General features: G+C 37.3%; 1 protein-coding gene across 1 annotated transcript in view; it reads right to left on the reverse strand.

Moving 5' to 3' along the window:
• The window catches only part of STT3B (STT3 oligosaccharyltransferase complex catalytic subunit B), an 82390-nt gene that overhangs the window by 9183 nt on the left and 50837 nt on the right, over nt 1-22370 (reverse strand). Inside the window, exons 4-13 of the mRNA XM_031469820.2 lie at nt 19229-19294; nt 17528-17627; nt 9694-9792; nt 8117-8263; nt 7396-7444; nt 5837-5991; nt 3635-3846; nt 2002-2189; nt 1133-1304; nt 80-253 (exon numbers count right to left, since the gene is read on the reverse strand). Of these exons, the coding sequence (XP_031325680.2) occupies nt 80-253; nt 1133-1304; nt 2002-2189; nt 3635-3846; nt 5837-5991; nt 7396-7444; nt 8117-8263; nt 9694-9792; nt 17528-17627; nt 19229-19294 (1362 nt within the window). The remainder of the gene's footprint in view (nt 1-79; nt 254-1132; nt 1305-2001; nt 2190-3634; nt 3847-5836; nt 5992-7395; nt 7445-8116; nt 8264-9693; nt 9793-17527; nt 17628-19228; nt 19295-22370) is intronic.

Genomic DNA, 22370 nt, shown 5'->3' on the forward strand with positions numbered 1-22370 from the left:
AATTTGGGGGACAGGACGATGGACACAAGTGGGATGCAATTAGCAACTGGGACACACCTGGAGTGACCTGGAGTCTTACCCGAATGTCCTTTGGGTGCTCCCCTTCAGCTATCCTGACCATCCAGAGGAACTTGTTGATGTCGTCACCAGAATAGCCAATAACCCCTCCAAAAATGACCAACACATAATCTACATCCAGGCTCCTCATGATTTTATAGGCTGCTGATTCATTGGAAGACATAGCTTTTCCCACCTACAGAATAAAAAAATGAGAATGTGCTACTTAGTCCCACAATATACTAAAAATAAAAGTAAATGCACACTTTTACTTAAGATGGAATGAATCTCAAGAGTCTGATTTACATGGAGTTCTTTTTGTAGAAATGATCTGCTCTGAAGTCAACAATTACTGAGATTCATAAGTACCTCACTTACTATATAACCAATTATAGCAGAAACGTCAAAATCAGAATACATGTTCTAATATTTTGCTAATAATTAGGTTTCATGAAATTAACATTTTTATATGAAAGCAGACAAGCTTAAAAGGAGACTTTCTCAAAACCTCAGGGCGGGATGACCGTCCAGCCAGCCAGCACAAATACATTATCCTCTTCAGTCCACCAAACAGCTTATGATCAGCTATGACACCCACACAAACAGAACTCGTCTGGCTAACACCCAACTGTTATCTACTTAAAATCTTTAAAGAACAGAGAGGTAATTATCTTAATTACCATGAATTAGTTATTTAATACTAGAGTGAACATAATTTTCATGCCCATATAACACAGTGCATTTGCTTTACAGATCTGCAAATAATTTTCTTAATGTATGAAATGGAAAATACAAGTCAACTACAATACTTTAAGCTTCAGACTCTGCCTAATTCTCCAGTGAGCTAAATAGATCACAAGAGCTGCCACAAATCAGCCTGTGATTCTGAATGATACTTTCTTTTCTTAAAAACAAAATAAATAAGCATACCTTGAAGCCGCTGTATTGAATAAACGTATAAAGAAGCACCTTGAGGATTCAGCAAGCAGGGAGCACTCTCCCCTGCACTTCCCTGCTTCGCCTCAGGCGAGGCCTGACGCCGTGGAGCGGACAGCCGCGCCAGGCGGGCCCTTACCAGTGCTATGTGGCTGTTGTTCCAGGTGTTGTTGTCCACCAGCGTGGTCCTATTCGCCATCCCTGCTATCTGGTAGCCATAGTCCCACCAGGACATCACGCGGGCGTGTTCATCTGTGTTCTGCCTTAGCCAAAAGTACGCTTCTCTAAAATCATCTAAGATGTTCCTGGTGCTGGAAAGAATCACAACATTGTTTTAAATGAGACCTCACAAATGCGAAGACGGTAACTTAAAATCCTGAAGTGCCAAGCCACTGGAAAATCTCACATTTTAAGGATGGCAGTTAAAAGCCTCCACGGAAGGGAGAAAACAAAACAAAACGAGGAAGGAGCTAGACTAGTGCTTCTTAAACTTTAATATGCATACAAATCACCAGGCTATCTTGTAAAAGAGCAAATCCTGATTTTCTAGTTCTGGAGTGGAGTCTAACAATCACCCAAGTGGAGCAGAGCTGCGTGGGAACGTGGGGAGGTGGTGTGCAAGCCAGCTGCTCTTTAACTGTAGCTGCATCAGAACCACTGAGGAGGGTGTGTTGAACCGCAGGCTGTGGATCTCCCCCATGTCTCTCACTCAGTGTGCTTACGTGGGATCAAGAATTGGCATTCCTAACAGGTTTCCGGGTAATGGTGGTGCTGGTGTCCAAGGATGAGACACACTAATGTGTACAGTGTGCATTCACAGATATTCTGGAAGAAAGTATGAACTGCAGTGATCGCTGCCGACCTCCACCAAGGGGATGGCGGGGGAGGGTCACAAGAAAAGCACGGTAGATTCAAATGCTGAGCCTCTCCAACATCTCTCAGCCCTATCTGCAGAGACCAGAAAGAAGGGCAGGTGTGAATCCTTTCGTAGGCAATCTGTATTCTCACCCGTCATGGTTGTAAGAGGCCAGGACGACGCTCGGGCTGGAGTAGGCGTTGCTGGTGACCCAGGTGCAGTGGACCGCGAACATCATCAGCAGCATGAGCATCAGCATGGTGACGATGCTCTTTATGTTGGGGCCCAGGCCCTCTTCAGTCTTCTCCTGCTCCGTTACGTGCTTCCTCACTTTACCTGCCTGAAGATACGAAACACCAACTAGACACACTCCTCATTTGACTTGCTTTCAGTACGACACTCAAAGGGGAGAAGTTGGGAGAATGTTATCTGTCAATTTAAGTCCTTCAGAAGGAAAATGTGTAACCATCAGGAATTCTTGCGTGGGTGGTACGTTGTTGTCTAAAGTTATCAAGGTAAGGGGGGAGGGTATAGCTCAGTGATAGAGCACGTGCCTAGCATGCACAGGGTCCTGGGGTTCCATCCCCAGCACCTCCGTTAAAAAATAAATAAATCTAATTGCCTCCCCCCGAGAAAAATACTTAAAAAAAATAAAGTTATCAAGGTAGATTCTAAAGTCAAATGTGAATGAGGAGGCTTCCTGGAACTATACTCAATCCCAGAGCTGACTGCAGAGCAAAATATCGCCAGGAAGAAGCTGCCTTCAAACCCAACTGTTCTTATGTTTCATGTAAATACAAAGGGGACAACCAAATGGTCTCATCCTGTCAAACTTTTCTTAATAAAATCTGAATTCCACATCCTGAAAACAGCAACGTCTAACTATATTCCAGACCAAGTAAGACTTTAGAAAAGAAAAAAACTGCATTATCAGAATCAGTTTTCCAATTTCTAAACCCCACACCAATACTTGTTAAAATTAAAACTACATTTCTGAAAAGAACCAAAAAAAAAAATCTCACCAAAACCCAGGACAGAACCGAGTCATTAAGAAACCACACACAAAACAAACAAACCCATAATAACCATAAACACAAAAGCAGGTATATACGCTAATCTGTATGAATTATATTGGATCTATTAATAGTGAGGAAAGAATCTCAAAGTCAATACGCATATTGATAAGTTTCATTGCTTTCTGGTATTTAAAACCCTAGTGAATATAGTACAGTTCACCACGGCATCCAAGACGAGCTCTCTAATTCTTACCAGTCTCTTCCACGCCTGCACCGAATACAAGCCTGCTGTTACCTGAGAAGTTACGTGAATCACATTACACTGGCCGGCCACCTACTGCTAACGAACTAGAGGTTTTTTAAGGCACTTTATTCCCTTCATTTCACTGTTCAATCAACCAAATATTTTAAACGTTTACACTGAATATGGACCTCAAGGACAAGCACTGTGTTCGTGGTCTCAGAAGGGTACGTAGGGCTCAATTTGATGGAACTCAGTAGAGCAGCAGCTTTCTGCTCTCAGAGATGTGTTTTACATAAAACCTGACCAAAAAGGTGATTACATTCTCTGATTACATTGTTTTGTTATTCTGAGCTAAAAGACCAACAAGGATTCAAAATTTGAGGCACACAGTACAGACCAACTAGAAATGTCACAGTTTGTCTAAATTCTTTTTTAATCACATTGTTTAGTATGCAGAATTCTTCCTGTGACTGCAAAATAAAGCACCTATTTAAGATTTTGAAGGCCTTACTTTATATTTCCCACCTTATCATACAAATTTCCTGGGTTTCTCTTGTCATCCTCATCACTGCTGTCCTCCACAGGTGGGTTTTCCCTTTTCATGTCATCCCCCAAATAGTGCTCAAAAACGTTGGAGAAGGCGATTGCAGACAGCATGCAGACGACCGGGGTCAGGGTCAGCATCAGCCGCACCATCACGCCGGCAAAGTAGACGGCACTGATGGCGTACAGAGCGACTGCAAAGACAAGGCTCTCAGCACTCCGGAAGGAGAGGTCACAGGACACCCAACCCAACACTTACAACCACTGTTACAAAGAAACCTAAAAACAGCAAACGTCTCATAAAAGAGCTAATTGTTTTTAAGTTGATAATACCAGCCAACTGAAAAATCATATTTAGAACCTGTAATGTTGACCAAACACTGCATAACAACCGTTTAGAGAAATGTATGATTCAAATTTAATTGTCATTATTATAGGGAACGAGACAATTCATTATTTGTCAATAGCATCATGTATTAAAAAAAGCCATAATCGACAGAATTGAAAACATATTTGGTGATACATTATTAGACACAGTAAGTTTATAGAAACAAAGTCTATGAAAAACTTGTGCCAATATCTGGCATAAAGCCTGCTTTGAAGTAAGAACGGGATGAGAAGAATACAATTTATTAACCAAAGAAGGAACTCGGACAAGTTATTGCCAAGAGACTTAAAAAATTTTTTTGGAAGTAATTTCCAACAGTCAAAGCTATCCAGACAATGTGTTCACCACAGGGGAACGGCTCTGACATTTCTGGCTAAAGGCTATATGACTTCACAAAGTCAATGGGTCATCTGAGCACGGATCTCATTTGAATAATTAATATTTTTTACCTGACTAAAAAATACATTCATCATACCATGTCATTTACCTATTATACCATGTTGTTTATCCCGATGAATTTGTATATATGCGCACACCTATGTAATAACCACCTGTACGGAACACACAACATTCGTACACCTTCTCAGAAGGGTCCCTCGTGCCTCTTCCCAGTCAAGTACCTGCTCTCCCACCTTTTAAAAAAGTATCACTATTTGCACTTTTAAAGTATGAATTTTGTCTTCCTTCTTGAACTTCACAGAAATGAAATAAGAAGGTTCTCTTCTGTACTGGCTTCGTTTATTTACCCATGCTTTTACGAACTGTTGTGTTGTGTTCTCCTGCACAAATACCTAAAAATCTCTTTATTCGACTGCTGATAACCTCTGGACTGTTTCTAATTAGGGTCTATTACGGATAAAGTTGCTCTGTACATTCTTAAACATGTCTGCTACTGGACCCACACGTTCACTTCTCGGGGGTGTGACCTAGGACTGGGAACGCCAAGTCATGAGTGGGCAGTGTGTTTACACTAATGATATTATAGTAAGCAGGGCCTTGTCCAGAGCCCGCTGACCTACACAGACTAGGGAAGAATAAGCAAGTGCCATCCTTTGGTTACAACTTACACAGACACTGCTCTCTCTCTCCCGACTTCACTCTGGAACAGTAACTTTTGAGCATCGCTCATGGTCCAGGCCCCATACACGTAAGAATTATTTGCTTGTGTGACCCGTGGATACTACAGAGACTTTTTTAGTTTCAGGTTTTATCATATGCAAAATAGCCACGGCCTGCTTCCTGTGATGACTAACGTATGTAAAAATCTTTGCTATCTGCTTATTCTGTCCATTTATATTTTGAGTGTCAGATTCTAAACACTGGCTTTAAAATAGTTTGTATTTCTAAATCTTGTTAGCTGGAAATTACACAAATCTGTCAGTAAAGAGAGTGTTTACTTAAAGGCGATTCTTACTCTATTACAAAATGTACTTTGCACTGAAATTTGGATGGACGTCCCTCCACATTTCTTCCTACTTAATCAGATCTGACCAAGAAAATGAAGCCAAGTCTACAAGGTCAACAGTCACAATTTCCATTCTCAGTCACAGACTATGATTATATTAACCTCTCAGAAAACATAATAAACTGAATGAGAAATTTATATACTAGCCCAAAATTAAAAGTTTAATTAGAGTATATTTAATACAAATTCACTGAATTTTTTGTGGTTAAGCACTTATGGAAATTAAGGATGGGAAGTTTATCTTGATGTATACAAAACAAAACTTTAAAGTGAAGCAATAATCTCATTAACAAAAATAAATAAATCAAAGTATTTACTAACACTCTCTTACCAAATACTCTTTCATCGTTGATGTTTTTAATGCAGAACCACAGGCCTGCTGGGAAGGTACACACGAGAATATGTAGATCAAAGAAGAAAGACACCCAAGTCGTAGGCTGATGCTCAGACACTGATGCAATGATGGGAATGTGTATTTTTGCATACCTGGTATTAAAAAGTTAACGTTATTTAAAATTAAATGATAAAACAGGAACTCCTTTCAGGTGAATACATTTTCTTTGACTGCAGATATGGTTCCTATTCCCTACCCGCTTCTTGCTTAAAAGTATATTCCAGTGTAACCTGCTGTATTGGAAATAAATCTGGTACCTGTTGATCAAACTAAACCAACAGGCCGTTCCTAAAATTGGGAGAACTATCTAAGGCCGGTTATAGAAGTGTTGGATCTGACTTCTAACACAAAAATCTTTGCTCAAATAGGAATCTGTTTTGCAGTTTAACTTAGCTCTTCCTAAGATTGCATAAATGAGTTCCATTACCTTTCGGACTTATTAGTAGCAGAAATACCTTATCCGAAAAGATATATTGCCACAGCACCTTTCTTAACGAGGAGATGGCATACAGGCTGGTGAGGGAAGTGGAAAGGACAGGACAAATTTTTCTGGAAATGCCCTGAGATTCCAAAGTGGTCAAAGTTTGAAAGCAAGAGTAGGTATGAGCGACAAAACATTTAACCCAGGATATTAACCTAATCAGAGTAATTGTCTACACCCAGGGTTTCCCTTAAACTCTCCGGTGATCTGCAGGCTGCTCTCTTGAATTATATATGTAAATGTCAGTGTCAGTCATTCACACATATCTGCTCATGCCCCTAGAAGACCTGGGCAGCAGTCTGTTTGGTATCACGTTAAAAGGCAGTCCTGTTCAGTAAGTCGTGGCAGGTTTTCTATTGAGCCCCATGGGGAGTAACAAAGAAGACAGAATAGCAAGGGCAGAGCAGAGAGGTAAATTATCAGCGAACCTCTTCTTATCCTTAGGAAAACATTTTTAGAGATAAGAAGTCTTACTGAACTAGCTGTCTGATTATTTTTACTAAAATTTTTTTATTCATTCATTTTATAATAGCACTCTTAGAAGCCCAACCAATATTCTCTAGTCTATTTTATAGATTAAAAAGATCAAGAAATTTAGATAACATGGTATCAGAAACAAAGTTAAATTTTTCTTCATATCTATGGCAGATAGGTTTATAACACAGCATCTATCCTTAACGATTAAAAATGAAGTATTACTGAGAGATGGAAACTCTGAATACACTGGTAAAAACAAAAATCAATCATTAAAGTGGGACAAACATTGCCTGAAATGTTTTAATAAACAAAATTTTTTTATCTGCCCATGCAGAACAGAAATATGTAACTTAACATATCACACTAAAGGTATATTCCAAACAGGTATAATAACAAAGACAAAATACATTTACTAAACTAGTATGTAGCTAGATACTTCAGAAGTGTTGCACAAGTATTCAGAGATACTGACAATAAAGAACAGGGGAAAAAAGAGTATTTTAAGTAACACGAAGTCAAATAACTTATCGGCGCTTACCCAGTGTCCCACAATGAGTAAAACCTTCCACTCCATGGCGCAATGTAACCTTGGAAGGAAAAATGTAGAGGAAATTAATGCCTTTTCATTGTTTTTGTTTATTTTATTGGCTTTATGTTTACTGTTTATTATGGATAACTTTAAGCCAATACCAAAAGAATTTCAGTTTTCTGTTACAGGTAACAACATATTTCACACAGCTGGCAGTCAGATAAAATAAGGTTAGAGCTCAAATAAAAAAAAATCCATGGACATTACACTTCCAGAGAAATGTAACAAGTTGATAAATAAAACTGTAGAGAGTTTTCCAACTGTCTCTTAAACTTCTATTTTACTAGTCAACTAAAGTGAAGACATTAAGATAGCATTAGAGAATTTTAAAAAGAGAGAGGTGTTCAGTAAGCCAAATTCAGATAAATCACAAAGATGATTTTAAACGTCTTTTACTTCTGTCAAGTAATTCATGATTTTATGAGCAAGGCTGGTACATTAATCTGACAGACGGAATACCTTTAAGAAGAATTTACTGTCAAAAAACCCCCAAAATTTGTAGTGCCATTCGGATTTTAGAACCATTGACTATTATTTTCACAGCTTGTAGAGAATACAACCGCAGTATCTGACCTACCAGGATACGCGGCACAGGTACAGAATGTGTAAAGGAGTTAGCTTCTGCAAGACCTAGCAACAAGCCGCACACCCTACAGGTGGTAACACCTACCTGTGTAAGTCAAGTAGATGACACTGAGGAACACAGCGCCGGCAGCTAGCGAGACTCCCAGGAAGAACAGGGTCTGGAACTCCTGCTTTGTTAAGCGGTCTCTCAGATACTGCAAGAAGGCATAGGCTTGCAGCAGCGCAAAGACGCCTGGTTACAGAGAAGGTTCGCGTAAGTAATCAACAAGGCGCTTTTTCAAGGACGTTGAGAAACGCTAATCTGGAAGGCCGTCTTAGAAGACCCTGCGACGCTCACTCAGAGACTTGTCATCTGACCTGACATTTCCTTCGTCAGATGACAGGTAACCAATTAACACATCTAAAAAATTCTGTTACACATTTTTTTCCCAAAATAACCAGACTCCCCGTATATGGACCGGGGAAGAAACATCTCATTTCAATAACTGGAGACTATTTAGTACATTAAATTCCACCCTTTGTCCCATATTTTAGTAATATGTTTTCTAGGAAAAAAAGAAAACAAAGAAATAACATTAAAAAATAATCCTCAGATTTACTTAAGAACACAAATGACCTGGATCAGAAGACTCCTGATATACGGTTATTGTTTACAGTTGTGGGACAATGAGAACCCTAATTCACTTAGAATACTGCTTTTTCTTTAAGAAAACGTAGTAGTAAGGGTTATTTTTAAAAGTTCATTTTAGAGTGGTTAAATAAGTATTATCAAAGATTTAGAATTTGGGAAATGTAGTAACACATATGCATAAAGACTCCGGTGACTGTAAATCTACAAAGACACTGTTATACACAATTATATACTAAAAACTGAGTATACATTTCTCTCTCAGATTACTACTTGCTAATTTTATAGAAGTCAAATTAAATATGTAAGTAAAACTATTTCACAGATTTTAAATTGCTATATGGTGTAGGTTCTTAACTTTTTGGGGGGAGGGTGATAGTTCAAGATTTTTACTGAGAATGTGGTGATAAAGGCTACAGAATATCAAAGTTAAATATACTGATTTTTATAAAATGTTACCAACAAAATAACCACCCATGGATTTCCTATATGTCACGGGCCTTGTGTGGAGAATCTCTGATAAAGTTTTATTTGCATATCTCCCTTTATATCTTGTTATTTGGACCCAGATTAATAATGGCAAAGTTCTCTGCTTTAGGGAGAGGAATTACATGACTTTATAATCAATATAAAAGCCATTAATTCCAGTTAGTAGCTACAGACACAATATTTTAGTGAGATGTAAGGAACATAAAAATGAAATGCTCCATCTAAATCTGGTGACATGAGAACTCAGTGTACAGATACACTATTTAATATTTGGTTATACAAAGCAAATGTTTTTTAGTGTTTGCAAAAAGGAGTGTTTTGCCTTTTCACAACAGCAGTGGCTGGGAAGACAGGCACTTTTAGGAACACAGTATCAGAAAGTCTCAATAAACTCCATGATAGTCATATTTTATAGTGGTGATGTTTAGAACCAGTGTGAAAATTAACAACAACAAAACCCCCAAAGAACCCTTCATTTACTTGAAGGCTGGCCAGTCATACATCCATACATTCTTTAGAAGCAAGAAAATAAGTATGTTTCATACCTGCAGCTGCCATGTGTTCACTTGTTCTGATCGGCTGGAATCCCACAAAGGGTATCTGCATGGATAATATTAAGCCCACAATATAGAAAGTGCTATATGCTACAGAGACAAAACAGGAAACAAGGGCAATTTACTACCACCGTTAAGTACTCCAAACATAAGTATACACACAGCATGTGCTTTTAGCAATGTTTTAGCTAAACTTATTTTAAGAATAGAATCTATTTGAAACATATTTGATGGTTAATCATACATTATAAGCCATGAAATTCTTTCTGCCACTTTCACTACTTTTTTTTTTTTAACAAAATATCCAGAGCAGCTTAGGAGACGGGTGTTGTTTTCCTCTCCCCAAAACGGAATCAGGTTTTTTTTTTCAGTCTGTCATTCATAATTATTGACGTGACCCAGGAAGCCATGTAATAAATATATAAATCCAATAAGTAAACACCATTCCTATTGGCATTAATCCAAAGCCTGCATGACCCAATGAATACTTATCATCACATGTAATGGCTGCTATCGTCTCAAAAGCTCTCAAGTCGTCACACCCCTTTCAGTCTCCTAACACTTTCTGTACAGTGCTTAACCAGTTAGGAAAAAAAACCTTATGTCCGTCCACTAAGTTTTCTGTGATTAAAAGAACAAAGTACACAGAAGTCAAGCCATAGAACAGGTCAGTCACTGAATTTACTGGGGTCTAATAAAGAAAATTCGCTTGCTCTTGGCATTGAATATACTACAGTATTCTTGACTCACATCAACCTAAATGTACAGGCAAATTGGGGAGGGGTTACAATTTGTATAACAGGTTTGTTTTTGCATTTAGGTGTTCACAGATCACTAACAGACAAGTTGATTATGGAGAAACTACGTGGAATCACTGTAAACAAAAATCATTTTGAAATGAAGTTAAATCTCATCTGAAATAAGTTAATGTGAAAACCACCCCATTTATAAAGCTTATTCACATGACTGTGTGAAGCACAGTCATTACTTAGCTGTTGACACATGAAATGCTCTATGAGGAAAAAGACTGCATGAACACTGTCACCGCAACGCACCCGTGTGTGACACACGGTGCAGCTTCACCCCGCTCTGCTGAGGAAGAGTGCTTATTTGCTTTTAAAAGAAGCCCATCTACAGAAGGTAAATTATGGGCTAATGATTCAATTGTTAAGTCGCCTTCCAGGCTGTCTGATTAGAGATGACCTCCGTATTAGAAAACAGTAAGAAGCACAAGTAAATTTAACAGGAAGGACCAACATATGTGAATAAAGTTTCTGATGACCTCAAGCTAACAGAGACCTGGTTGCTGAGAGAAGGCTGGAGAAGTAACCCATCCAATGACGGACTTTCCAGGCCTATTAATGTTGGTATAGAATTACCCTCAATGAGATACTTGAATACAAATACAGTAAAAAGTTAAGTAAATGTAAGTAAGAATTCTATGTCACATATATTTGAACTGTCAACCGATTTCTTTAATGGGTTTTCTAATATCAACACATTTCTTTTACAAACCAGCATTTATAGGCGCTCAAAGACTTGCAGGGGCAGAATTAGAGAAAAAATGGTAACAAGGTCATTACATGATCTCAAACCACTACTTAACAACAAAGTTGGTTTCCTCACTACGGAATGAGGGATTTGTACGAGATTTGTAGAGCCCCCTCCAATAACAACAAGCTAAGATTCCACAATCAACAGGTCTTTTAGACACCTAGAGCCGAGAAATTAAACCCCAGACAAATACTGAACACACAAAGGCACAATTAGAACGGCCAAGCCTGAGAAAGCCTTATGTCATTTACGTATTTTAATTATAGTTAAGCCTAGTTACGTCCAAACACTCCAGTCACCTCTGAGGCTGGATTTCTTTCCTATAAACACAAATGAACACTGACTGTTGAAACACTGCCACAGAATTTGGATTAGAGGTGAAAAATGGCACACGTTGAACAAATAAGTGAAGTCTCTTTTAAAAACCTGAGGTCAAAGTCACATACAATCATTTTAAAGTAAACAATTTAAGGGCAGTTGGTACATTCACAGCGCTGTGCAGCCACTGCCTCTCTGGAGGACTGAGGACTGGAGTCCTCAAACATCTTCATCACCCCCAAAGAAAACCCAACACTCACTCATTAAGCAGTTGTCCCCATTCCCTCTATTCCAGTGCGAGGCAAACAAATCTGCATCTGTCTCCATGGTTTGTTCTTAATTGTAAAGATAATACATTATTTAAAAAAACAAAAACAAAACCAGGAAAGAGTGAAAGTTTCTAGCCTTTTTACTTCCCATTAAGTCATATTTTCCAGAAATAATCACGTGGAGGCAGCGTGGACAAACACACATACATGGTGGGTACCCACATCATATTCCATCACTTGCTCGGAAGCTCAATGAAGCTTCCCTCTCAGGAATTTGCTCAAGTTCATTTCCAGGCATATTCAAAATGAGAAGATTATTCTTGAAGAAGAATATTCTCATTTCAGTAGTTTTATGCAATTTTGCTGAGACATTTATGGTCATTAGTAAAGAAGAAAACACTTTATACATAAGTAGATGTGCAAAAGTTCAAGTTAATATAAAGAGTGATGGAAATGAGTTTAAGAAAAAGAAATTCAATCTCAGGAGACACAAAAAAGGTCAGGTGGGACTTTGATTTTTAAACATTACTTTGTAAATACAGGTTACTGTCAAACATAGCTGAACAAACAGACAAGTTCTCAACAATATTTTACCTAAGAATATTCCTCTATCCAAATAAACCTCATTTATACCTACTAATATGGACCAATGACATGAAAGCTGATAAATGTGACATACGCAGTAATCCAAAGATAACTCTTTTCTCTTAAGAGGACTAGATTCGCACCTCCCCTGTTTTGATCGCTGATACTGAGATGTTTACACGGGGGATAGTAGCTCTTCTCTCACGGTACTCTCTACACACAGATGAACCTTTCCACAGGTAAAAAGAAATGACAGGCTCAAAACAGAGTCACTTGGTGCTAAAATCAGGACTTAATGCCTAACCCGAACTGCAGCTAAACCCCCCCCAACCCTGGAATGTAGTCCTAACCCGTCTGTGTGGAATTTTTTGGCCAGCACCAATGAGCTAATTCTTTCTATCCCCACCCCAAGAAAGACACGGTAATCTGCCACACAGATCCTCTCCACCCCCAACAGGTAGGTAACCTAAGTCTGAAATTCTATTTAAGAACTCCTTGTCTCGCCTTTAAGAGCCTCTCCCCTTGTCCAGCCCTTTGGGCTCCTTTCTACTTGCTAGATGCGATGCCCCCCAATTCATGAATCGTTAATAAAGCCAATTAGACATTTAAAAGTTTACACCGCTGAATTTTGTTTTTTAACACTATTACATTCAGGATCGCCTGCCAAGTAATACAAAACGTAAAATATCACAGATCCAACTTGCTTAATACTGCCCTTCTCCCTGAGCCTGTAACATTAGATACACATCTCCATACCTCAACTTAAGTCCCATTTACAAACCCATGCTTTAAAACACAGAAAAGAGGTAGATATGCTTGAGCATTAAGAAATAGTGAAGTAACTCTCAGTTCTTAAAAATAAACACAATCTCCACTGCAAAGTGGAAACATGTTTTTCTCCAGTCTCTGTACCATAGCATCTCTTTAATTAATTCATTCAAATATTAAGTTTTTTGTCTATTATGGTCAAGACATGCTAAAAATATAAAATCTTATTAAGATCAGTCCTATCCTCTAAGAGTTGGATACCTAATTGAGAAAACCAGAGATGTACACACATAACCACAATACAAGGAAGCAAGTACCTGTGACACTGGTGGAAAAGCCCTGCTCCATGGGAAGTCAGAGGGAGAGAGCTCCCCTTGCTGACGAGAGCACCGAGGGGGCGGTTGGCACCACCTGCACAGTCCCTCACGTTCCCAGGAGACCTCAACAACACGAACACGTATCACTCATTCTCCACCAATTCTTCCTACGAACGCTCGATGAAACTTGACCAAACTACTCCCACATCTCTTACAACCTTCTACCCATCCACATTAACTGACTTTTCCTACCTTTTAAACCAGAAGAAGAAAGCTTTCCACCAAAGTAGTGAGCTCTGAGAAAGTGGACAACACCAATAATGTTGTAAATCACTTATTACATCATGAAAACGTTACCACACTGCCATCCTGTGGAAGTACAGTTACTGGCACTCACTACTGCGCCTCTCACTTCCCATGTGACAGAATTCCCCAAAAATTACCATTAGGAAGTCATACACAAGGTCTGCTGTTTTGTTTGATTATTGTCTGAGTACTCTCCAGGAGTGGAACCTAAACATCTCACTCTTACTTATTTTCCCTCCACCAAGGGTAAGGGGTGGGACCAGACTGATACAGAGAAGAAATAAACCACTGTCATTGACTTAAGGTGCACAGATCAACTGTTCTATAAAATAAAACGTCTGATTTGAGTTCCATAGAAATTTTGTTTTCAAGGAGCTTCTGCTGTTCCCCAAGCTAACCTTTAAGTACCTTCTCTGTCCCTGACAAAGTATCATAATTTATGCTGACGGGACCCTTCGTGCTTTTCAATGACTGCTGTACTTCCTTCTACTTACATAAGGTTAGAAAAAGTTGTGTGAGTATCATATTTCCGTTAACTGTGATCCACTTTAGGATTTCTAAGCTGCTGTTTGCTTTATCTCCCGGTTCATATTCCTTTGCCAACCCCTTTCTCAGCCAAAATAGTACTCAGCATAGTAAGAAAATACTTTAAATTCAATTTTGCTTTATTATTAATAAATACGATTAAAGGCATGTAAGACTGTTGAAGCCTTTGATTAATAAAGATACGTTACCATTTGATTACTGTGAACCTTGGTAAGTAAGCAGGGTGAAAAATAGTAAGAAACTTACATGAATTAAAGCTTATAACCCCCTCCCCCAAAACAAACAAAGAAAAACCTCAAGGATTCTTCTTGACCAGTAGAGAGAAAATAGAATGACTAACTTAACAGATATGCATAATGAGAAAAAGAATTTTTATTCTTCAAGGACGCTGCTCATTATAAACTACGTAGGGAATTTTGCTCATCATAAACTACGCAGAGAATTTTATAAGCTCTATTTGTAAAAGCAGCAAGAAGTGACTTTTCAAAACACTTGAGTGGAGAGACACTTAATTGCAACTTTTAAAAATAGCAAACATATTTCATACTGATACCTAAAATGAAATCAAGGATAGTATCGCAGAAAGAAACAACAGAGAAATATAATTTAAAAGTATTAGATGGTGCCCCTTGGTAACTAAACAGAAACAAGGAGGGTGGGGTGGACAATCTGTACACTACAAAATTATATAGGATATTTACTGATCTGCCTGCATACACATCCACAGCATCCCTAACCCGTTTTATTTTTCTACTCTCTGAAAAGGTCTAATAGTTCTTATTTTCTCAAAAGCCAACCAAATTAGTATTAACTGTACGCTTTTCTAAAGTGACGAGACAGATCTACTCACCAACTGCAAGTCTTCCCTCTATGGTCAACTTCCTAGATCTTAGTGCTAACACTCAAGGAGCTGGTCACTGTTCATGTTTTAAATTTTAGGAAGAAAATACTCCCATTTGACCTCTTTAACAGTGGATTTATCCAGCCACTTGTGACTCTCCTTTAGTAGTTCTTCTGCCTGATTCAGGGGCATTTCACAAAAGTCTATTCTTCAATCTTCTCCCTAACATCTTCCGGACCCCAAATTTTTAAAATTAAACAAAGAAACTCTTAGTTCCTCCCCATAATCAATTAATTTAAAATTTTTTTTCCCCTTGTAACAGTTTCAAAACAAAAAGCCAAGAGCTACTGTTTAATCTGTCATCTTCTTTTCTGGATCCCAATGATTATTTAGTGTTTTCAGGTTAAAGAGGCTGCTGTATTTCAACAGTAAGGGATCTGTTTACGTGGCAGGCATACAAGTTACAGTAACTTTTTGCATCATGGGCTACGGAGCCAAAACATCTAAGTTCAGGCATCAGCTCTATTATTAGCTACACGATCTTGAGCAGATTATGTCTTCTCTTGTTTCCTCATCCCTAACATGAGGGTAGTAACACTATCTATCCTCACAGTGTGATTATGAAGATTAAATGAGTTAAAATACAAGAAGTTAGGAGAGTTTGTGGTGTATATGAACTTGATGTATACATACGTGCTATTTCAGTGGTGATTGTTATAAAGTATGCTGAAATGGCTATAAGTGTAATTTATATACTACAAATTTTTGGTTTTAATTGATATAATCAACACTGAAAACATCTGCCCTTTTAAAATGCACCACTGAATTTATTTATTTTTATTAAATTCACAAAGTTGTGGATAGCACTATCACCTCTAATTCCAGAACATTTCCTCACCCCCAAAAGGAACCCTACACTCATTAGCAGTCCCTCTACTCCCCAAACCCCTGGCGATCATTAAATCTGCCTTTTGTCTCCTATCTGCTTGCTGCCTTTATGGATTTGCCTGCTCTGGATATTTTATACAGAAAGAATCCTACAACATATGCCCTTCTATGTCTGGCATAATGTTTTCAAGGCTCACGATACAGTATGCATCAGAACTTCCTTCCTTTTTATTGCTGAATAATGCTCCACTGTGTGCACATACCACACTTCATCCACTCGTCAGCTGATGGACATCGGGCTGTCTTCACTTTCTGGCTATTATGAATAGTGAATGCAGCTGTTAACGTAAGTTTTTGTGTAAATATACATTTTCGATTCTCTAGAGTACGTAACTAGGAGTCTAATTGTAGGTCATGTGGTAACTCTATGATTCAAGTTTTTGAGGAACTGCCAAACTACTGTTTTTTAATCAAGTAAATAAGCTTCGTGTCTTTCTATTACTGCTTTCCAACAACATTATTATAATGGAATTGTATTACTTTACTAAAATACTGATTTCAGATCACAACTTCTCTCTGATTAATTGAACCTATAAAAGCTCCGTCTCTAGCATGGAAAATGAGCTCTAACATTTGAGACACCACCTATTGTTAAGCATCTTACTCAAAAGATGTGTTTTAAAACTTGTAGAGCAAATTAAAATTTTGCAGAGAGAAGACTCAGTCTATGCTGTGATCTGAACGTCTGCATCTCCCTCAAATTCATACTGTAGAAAACCTAATGCCCTAGGAAATGGTATTAGGAGGAGGCCTTCGGGCGGCGATGAGGTAACGAGGGCTTCAGGCATCAGCATCCTTTTAAAAGAGGCCCCAGAGAGCTTGCTCATCCCCTCCACCAGCTATGAACCAGGAAAGGTGCCCACATAAGAATGTGACCATTCTGGTGCCTTGATCTTGGACTTTCTAGCCTCCAAAACTGTGAGAAAATACATTTCTGTTGTTTATAAACTACTCAGTCTGTGGTGTTTTATTATACTAGCCCAAATGGAGTAAAGACAATCTGTTGTATATTATACAGAAAGAACTTTCAAAAGTTTATTAAACCATAAAGAATGCTCCATCTCTGACATTAAGATGAATCTGAATAACGCGTATATGTGTATGTCCATTCCCCTAAATTTAAAGAAAAAATGGTTGACAAATCTACACTAATTTCTACAAATGAAACAAAAAAAACTCGTCAAAGGAAAGTTGCTAACAACTTAGGTAAAAACGCCTGACCCTTCTTATTAATACAAAATGCAAAATAAATGTAAAATTATTTTCACCTCCTCAAGGGTAGTACTGGCCAAAACAGAAACGTCTGTTCAATGAAAAGAATGTATATGAAACACCTCTTAGAAGCTGACAAATATCAAAATCAAACCACTTACCTATATAGACTCTCTTGCTGTATCTCTGCATTAGTAACAACACAAATACATGTAGTGGAATAAGGTTGATAATAAACACATAACCACCCCAAGCGGAGACCTATGAGTAAAGAAATTCTAAGTTAAATCATTTACATATTTGCTTTTTAAAATAGGTTAAGTTTTTTTCATGTTAATCTAAACATAATAAACAAATATAAACACTAGGATTATTTTGTGCAATTCTGAGAGATACCTAAAAATGGATTTATATAACCTGCAAATAACCTATTCCCTTATTTTTATTGATAATTAAAATTAATACAATCCCATAAATCCTATATGCTTTTCTACATTCACTGGAGAAATGGTCAAATTAAACTTATCAAGAACATTGAGAACATTATAATTTGTGAATTGGCAATGAAAAGACTGTCATGGAGATACACACTTTAAGAATATACATCACAAATTTTTAAAAGAAAAAAAAGCTTTTACTCCCCCCATTTTTGATGATAAACACATTGCAAGAAACTTCACTGAGAATAAGAACAATGGATATTAGCATCCGTCAACTCCACTAAAAGGAATACTCAGATGATCTGGATATGCCTCGAGAGCCTCAAAATAAAAGGTGTTATTTAAGGTATAAATTACTTCCTACCAATGGATTACAAATCAAGATCCCACTTTAACGTTTAGCCTGTATCACAAAGTTGTAATTCTATTATCAGAAAATCAGGTATGTTCTAGTCTGAGTCAATAAAGACTCTAAAGATTATGTTTATTCCAAACCAATAGAATTTACCAATAGAATTTATTACTTTTTAAGTACACTCAGTAATACACAAAAGGTCTGTCAAGACCAAAGTTCTTCCATGTGCTCTAATAACTAAAAGCTTTAAAGAACCATGTGTGCCAACAGTCACCTTAGGAGACTGTGTGCTAACACACATATTCTAACAATGCTGCCCCTGTCTAAAATATCTCAGAACCACTTATAAGAAAGTGTCTTCAGTTTACAATTCACGTAAGAACATCAGTTTTACTGCTTCAGTAACATGCTATTTTTCACCAAAAACATTACTCTGAACTTCAGGCCTAACTGGAGGACTTCTGGTTCTTCCCAAAATTTAGGTCTAAACTTGAAAGAGAAGGGTTTGCTGTTACTGCGTACAACTGCACAGCATGTGCCCTAACCTTCAACTGCTTTAAAAGGGGCACGGATCATCTGGATGCACAAATCCCATGATGTCTGTTTAAAAAGCAAAAAACAGTTACCTAAGCTTATCATTAATTTTCAGCACAAGACTACTAAAAAGGCTGTGCTGTGGAAAAGAAATGCAGGAGATTCAAGAGGTAACACTGGACCCCGATCTTAAGTAATCTGTTGAAAAATTACGTAAGTTGTTTACAGGTTAACCTAGAGAACGTGACCATTATTTGGGAAGAGCTGTCATTTGAAAATTTTTTGTTTCACTTGCTGCAAATATTCTATTTGAGGGGTTGAGTATAGCCCTCCCCACTAAAGCAAAGTCCATACAAGGAAAGGGAGGGGCAGTAATTAAAGAATACGTTTCACAAAAGTTAAGCTGGTGAAGACGGCAGGAGAAAGGGAGTGGAGAAGCAGCCCAGGCTGAGAAGGGAATGACGGGGAGCAGGAGTCGGTCCAGCTGCCACACACCTGTTAGACCTCAGGGGGCTTCAAATAGGAAATCTTACCATATAGAAATATGACAAGCAGCAGCACATCGTCCAAAACACTGACCCAGTTTTTACAGATTTTACCTAAAAAACAAACAAGCATCTGATATAATAAAAATGTTTATAAATGTTCTTGCTGAATGAAAAAATGGTAAATGTTTAGTAAACTTGTATTACAAAAAGTGAAGATTATTTAAAAAAAAAGTTCTGAGGTTACACAGATTTTTGAATCCACTTAATACACACATTTATAACCCTGAAGAGTAGCCAGGCATTTTAGGAACAGCTCTTTTTTTGTAGTTGTGTAGTCTTTAGTAAAACGAATCATCTCAAAAGGAACACATTATATTTTTCCATTTGTTGTATTTTCTATCTTAAAATGATTAATATCAACAAGTTGAGATTTTTAAGAATCAATGTGTTCAGTTAATCGACATTTTTATATAACTGGTTTACTTAGACATAACGCTTTAATCTGCAGCTTTTCTTCATTTGAATGTGATCATCTATAACTCATATATAATTCTGAGTATCCATTTTTGAAAATTTATAATCATCTAGAAATTTTCAGATACCACGATCAATATTGTCAATAAATTTATATTCTTAAAATAATTTCTAGAAGACCTAATGATATATCAGTAAAACTCTCAATTATTCTGAACTGGAAAGACAATTTGCAGTAAGTGAAGGTTCAGAAAGTTGACAAATCTCTATTGGCTTAAAAAACTAATCAAGAAATAATTCCCAGATAAGAGTTTATATGTTCGTCTGTAAAAGCAAAATATATTAGCGTCTTCAGAAAACAGAATTTAAAATTTTAGAAACAGAAGCTCTAAATACTTATGCCAAGAGCAAAGGGTCATGTTTAAGATGAATCCAGTGAGTGTACTAAAGAAATGACAGACGTAAATCCCATTACAAGCAATTCTGTATTACGAGAGTTACCTCCATGTACTGATAGGAAATTCAAACTTAACAGTATTTTATAGAGCTTATTTCATGGAATTCTTTACTTTTAAAATGGGCTTCTATTAGCACACTAAAACAAACACAGGTGACACCCACCACTTCAGAGATGTATGAGACTGACTTCTATTAGACTATGAAAGACTGCTTTGCATGCAATATTTTAGTATACATGTATGACAAAATACACTCTGCTCTCCTCCCCGAAACCACGCTGGTTTTGAAAGAAGGGCTAAGGTTTACCTGTGGTAAAATAACAAGGGGGGTCCTATTCTTAAGTGTGAATAGGGAAGGGAGTTTATTAAAATATTGAAAAATTTAAAAGTGAGATTCCAAGGCAGTAATCATTTTACAACTTTATTCATAATTATAAAAGCCACCAAACTGTACACTTCAAAAGGGTGAATTTTATGATACGCAAATTATTTTTCAAAAAAGTTTGTGCAGTGCAGCTAAAATAGTGCTTGAGGGTAACCTATACCTTTATGTGCTTGTATTAGAAGAGATGATCTCAAATGACTAACTTAATAATCTAGAAAAATCAAAGTAGAAACTGAGAGAAATAAATGAAGACCTAAATAATGAAAAGACAGACCACATTCATGGATCAGAAGACTTCATATTAAGATAACAACTCTACCCAAACTGTCTATAGATTTAAGGTACTTCTCATAAAAATCTCAGCTGGCTTGGGTAGATGTTGATAAGCCAATTCTAAAATTTACATGAAGCAAAGGATTAAGAAGAGCCAAAGTAATTCCAAAAAAGAGAACAAGTTAAATCACCCATGCTTCCTGATTTCAAGACAACATGGTGTACTGTCTAAGGACATACACAGAGATCTCAATAAAACAGAAGAATGCCAAAACAGACCCACACGTCTAGCAACCTATTCTGACAAGGCTGCCAAGTTGAGTAATTCAGCGGAGAAAGGAGAGTCATTTCAACAATGATTTTCGAACAATGGGACATCAACATTCCCATAAAAGAGAACCTCAGCCCTTTTCTTGTACCACAGACCACAATCAACGTGAAATGGATAACATACCTTAATGCAAAATCTGAATTTTCTAAAATTTCTAGAAGTAAACACATGAGAAAATGTGACTTTGGAGTAGGCAAAGATTTCTTAGATGACACACCAAAAGAAAGATTAGTAAAAGAAAAACATGATAAATTGGACTTCATCAAAATTAAAAATTTCTTAGATATTGTTAAAATAATTAAAAGACAAGCCACAGACTGGGAGAGAATGTAAAATATCTGATAAAGGACTTACTTCCAGAATATACAGTGAACTCATAATTCAGTAATAAAAAACCAAACCACCAAACCAAAACACGGGCAAAAGGTTTCAACAGACATTTCACCACAGAAGAGTAGCTTCAGGATATAAGCACACGAAAAGATAATCAAAACTAGTCACTAAAGAAAAGCAAGTTAAAACCACGAGAGACTTCTATATACCTATTAGAATGGCTAAATTTTAAAAACATGAACAAACTATGTGCTAGTGATACAACAAAGTAAATAAATGCAACTCTTCCTACTTTGGTGGAGGGAATGCAAAATGACAATCACTTTGGAAAACCATTTGGCAGCTTTTTATAAAATTAAACATGTACTTGTTATAAAAGCAGCAACCCCATGCCTAGGCATTTATGCAGGAGGAAGACTAATGTACATCCATATGAAGAACTGCAAGCACATATTTATAGCCTCTTTACTTGTAATTGCCAAAAGCCAGAAAACAAAGTATAGAACATCCATACAACAGAATTAATCAGCAGGAACATGTAACCACCTACTAAAACATGTGACAACACAGATGACTCTCAAAAATAATATACTAAGTGAAGTCAAGTCAGACACAAAGGGTCACCCCATACTACCTGTTTCTATAATATGGTTTTCTGGAAAAGAAACATCCAAAGATATAAAGACAGAAAGCAGATCTGTGGTTGCCAGTAAAATGAGTTAAGGAGAGGACTGACTACAAAGGCACAGAAGAAAAAAAAAAACTACAGGAGGCAACATGGTAATAAACATTGTTCTAAGTACTATTTTATCTGCATTAGCTCTGTTTTTGGTGCTGGTAACAACAGAAGCAATAAAAAACATGCATTCATCACTTTCTGTGTTCCTACAATGTTCTATACCTTTACAAGCATTAACTTACTTAAACCATATG

This window comes from Camelus dromedarius, chromosome 17 (genome assembly GCF_036321535.1).
Source record: "Camelus dromedarius isolate mCamDro1 chromosome 17, mCamDro1.pat, whole genome shotgun sequence".
In the NCBI taxonomy this organism is placed as follows: domain Eukaryota; kingdom Metazoa; phylum Chordata; class Mammalia; order Artiodactyla; family Camelidae; genus Camelus; species Camelus dromedarius.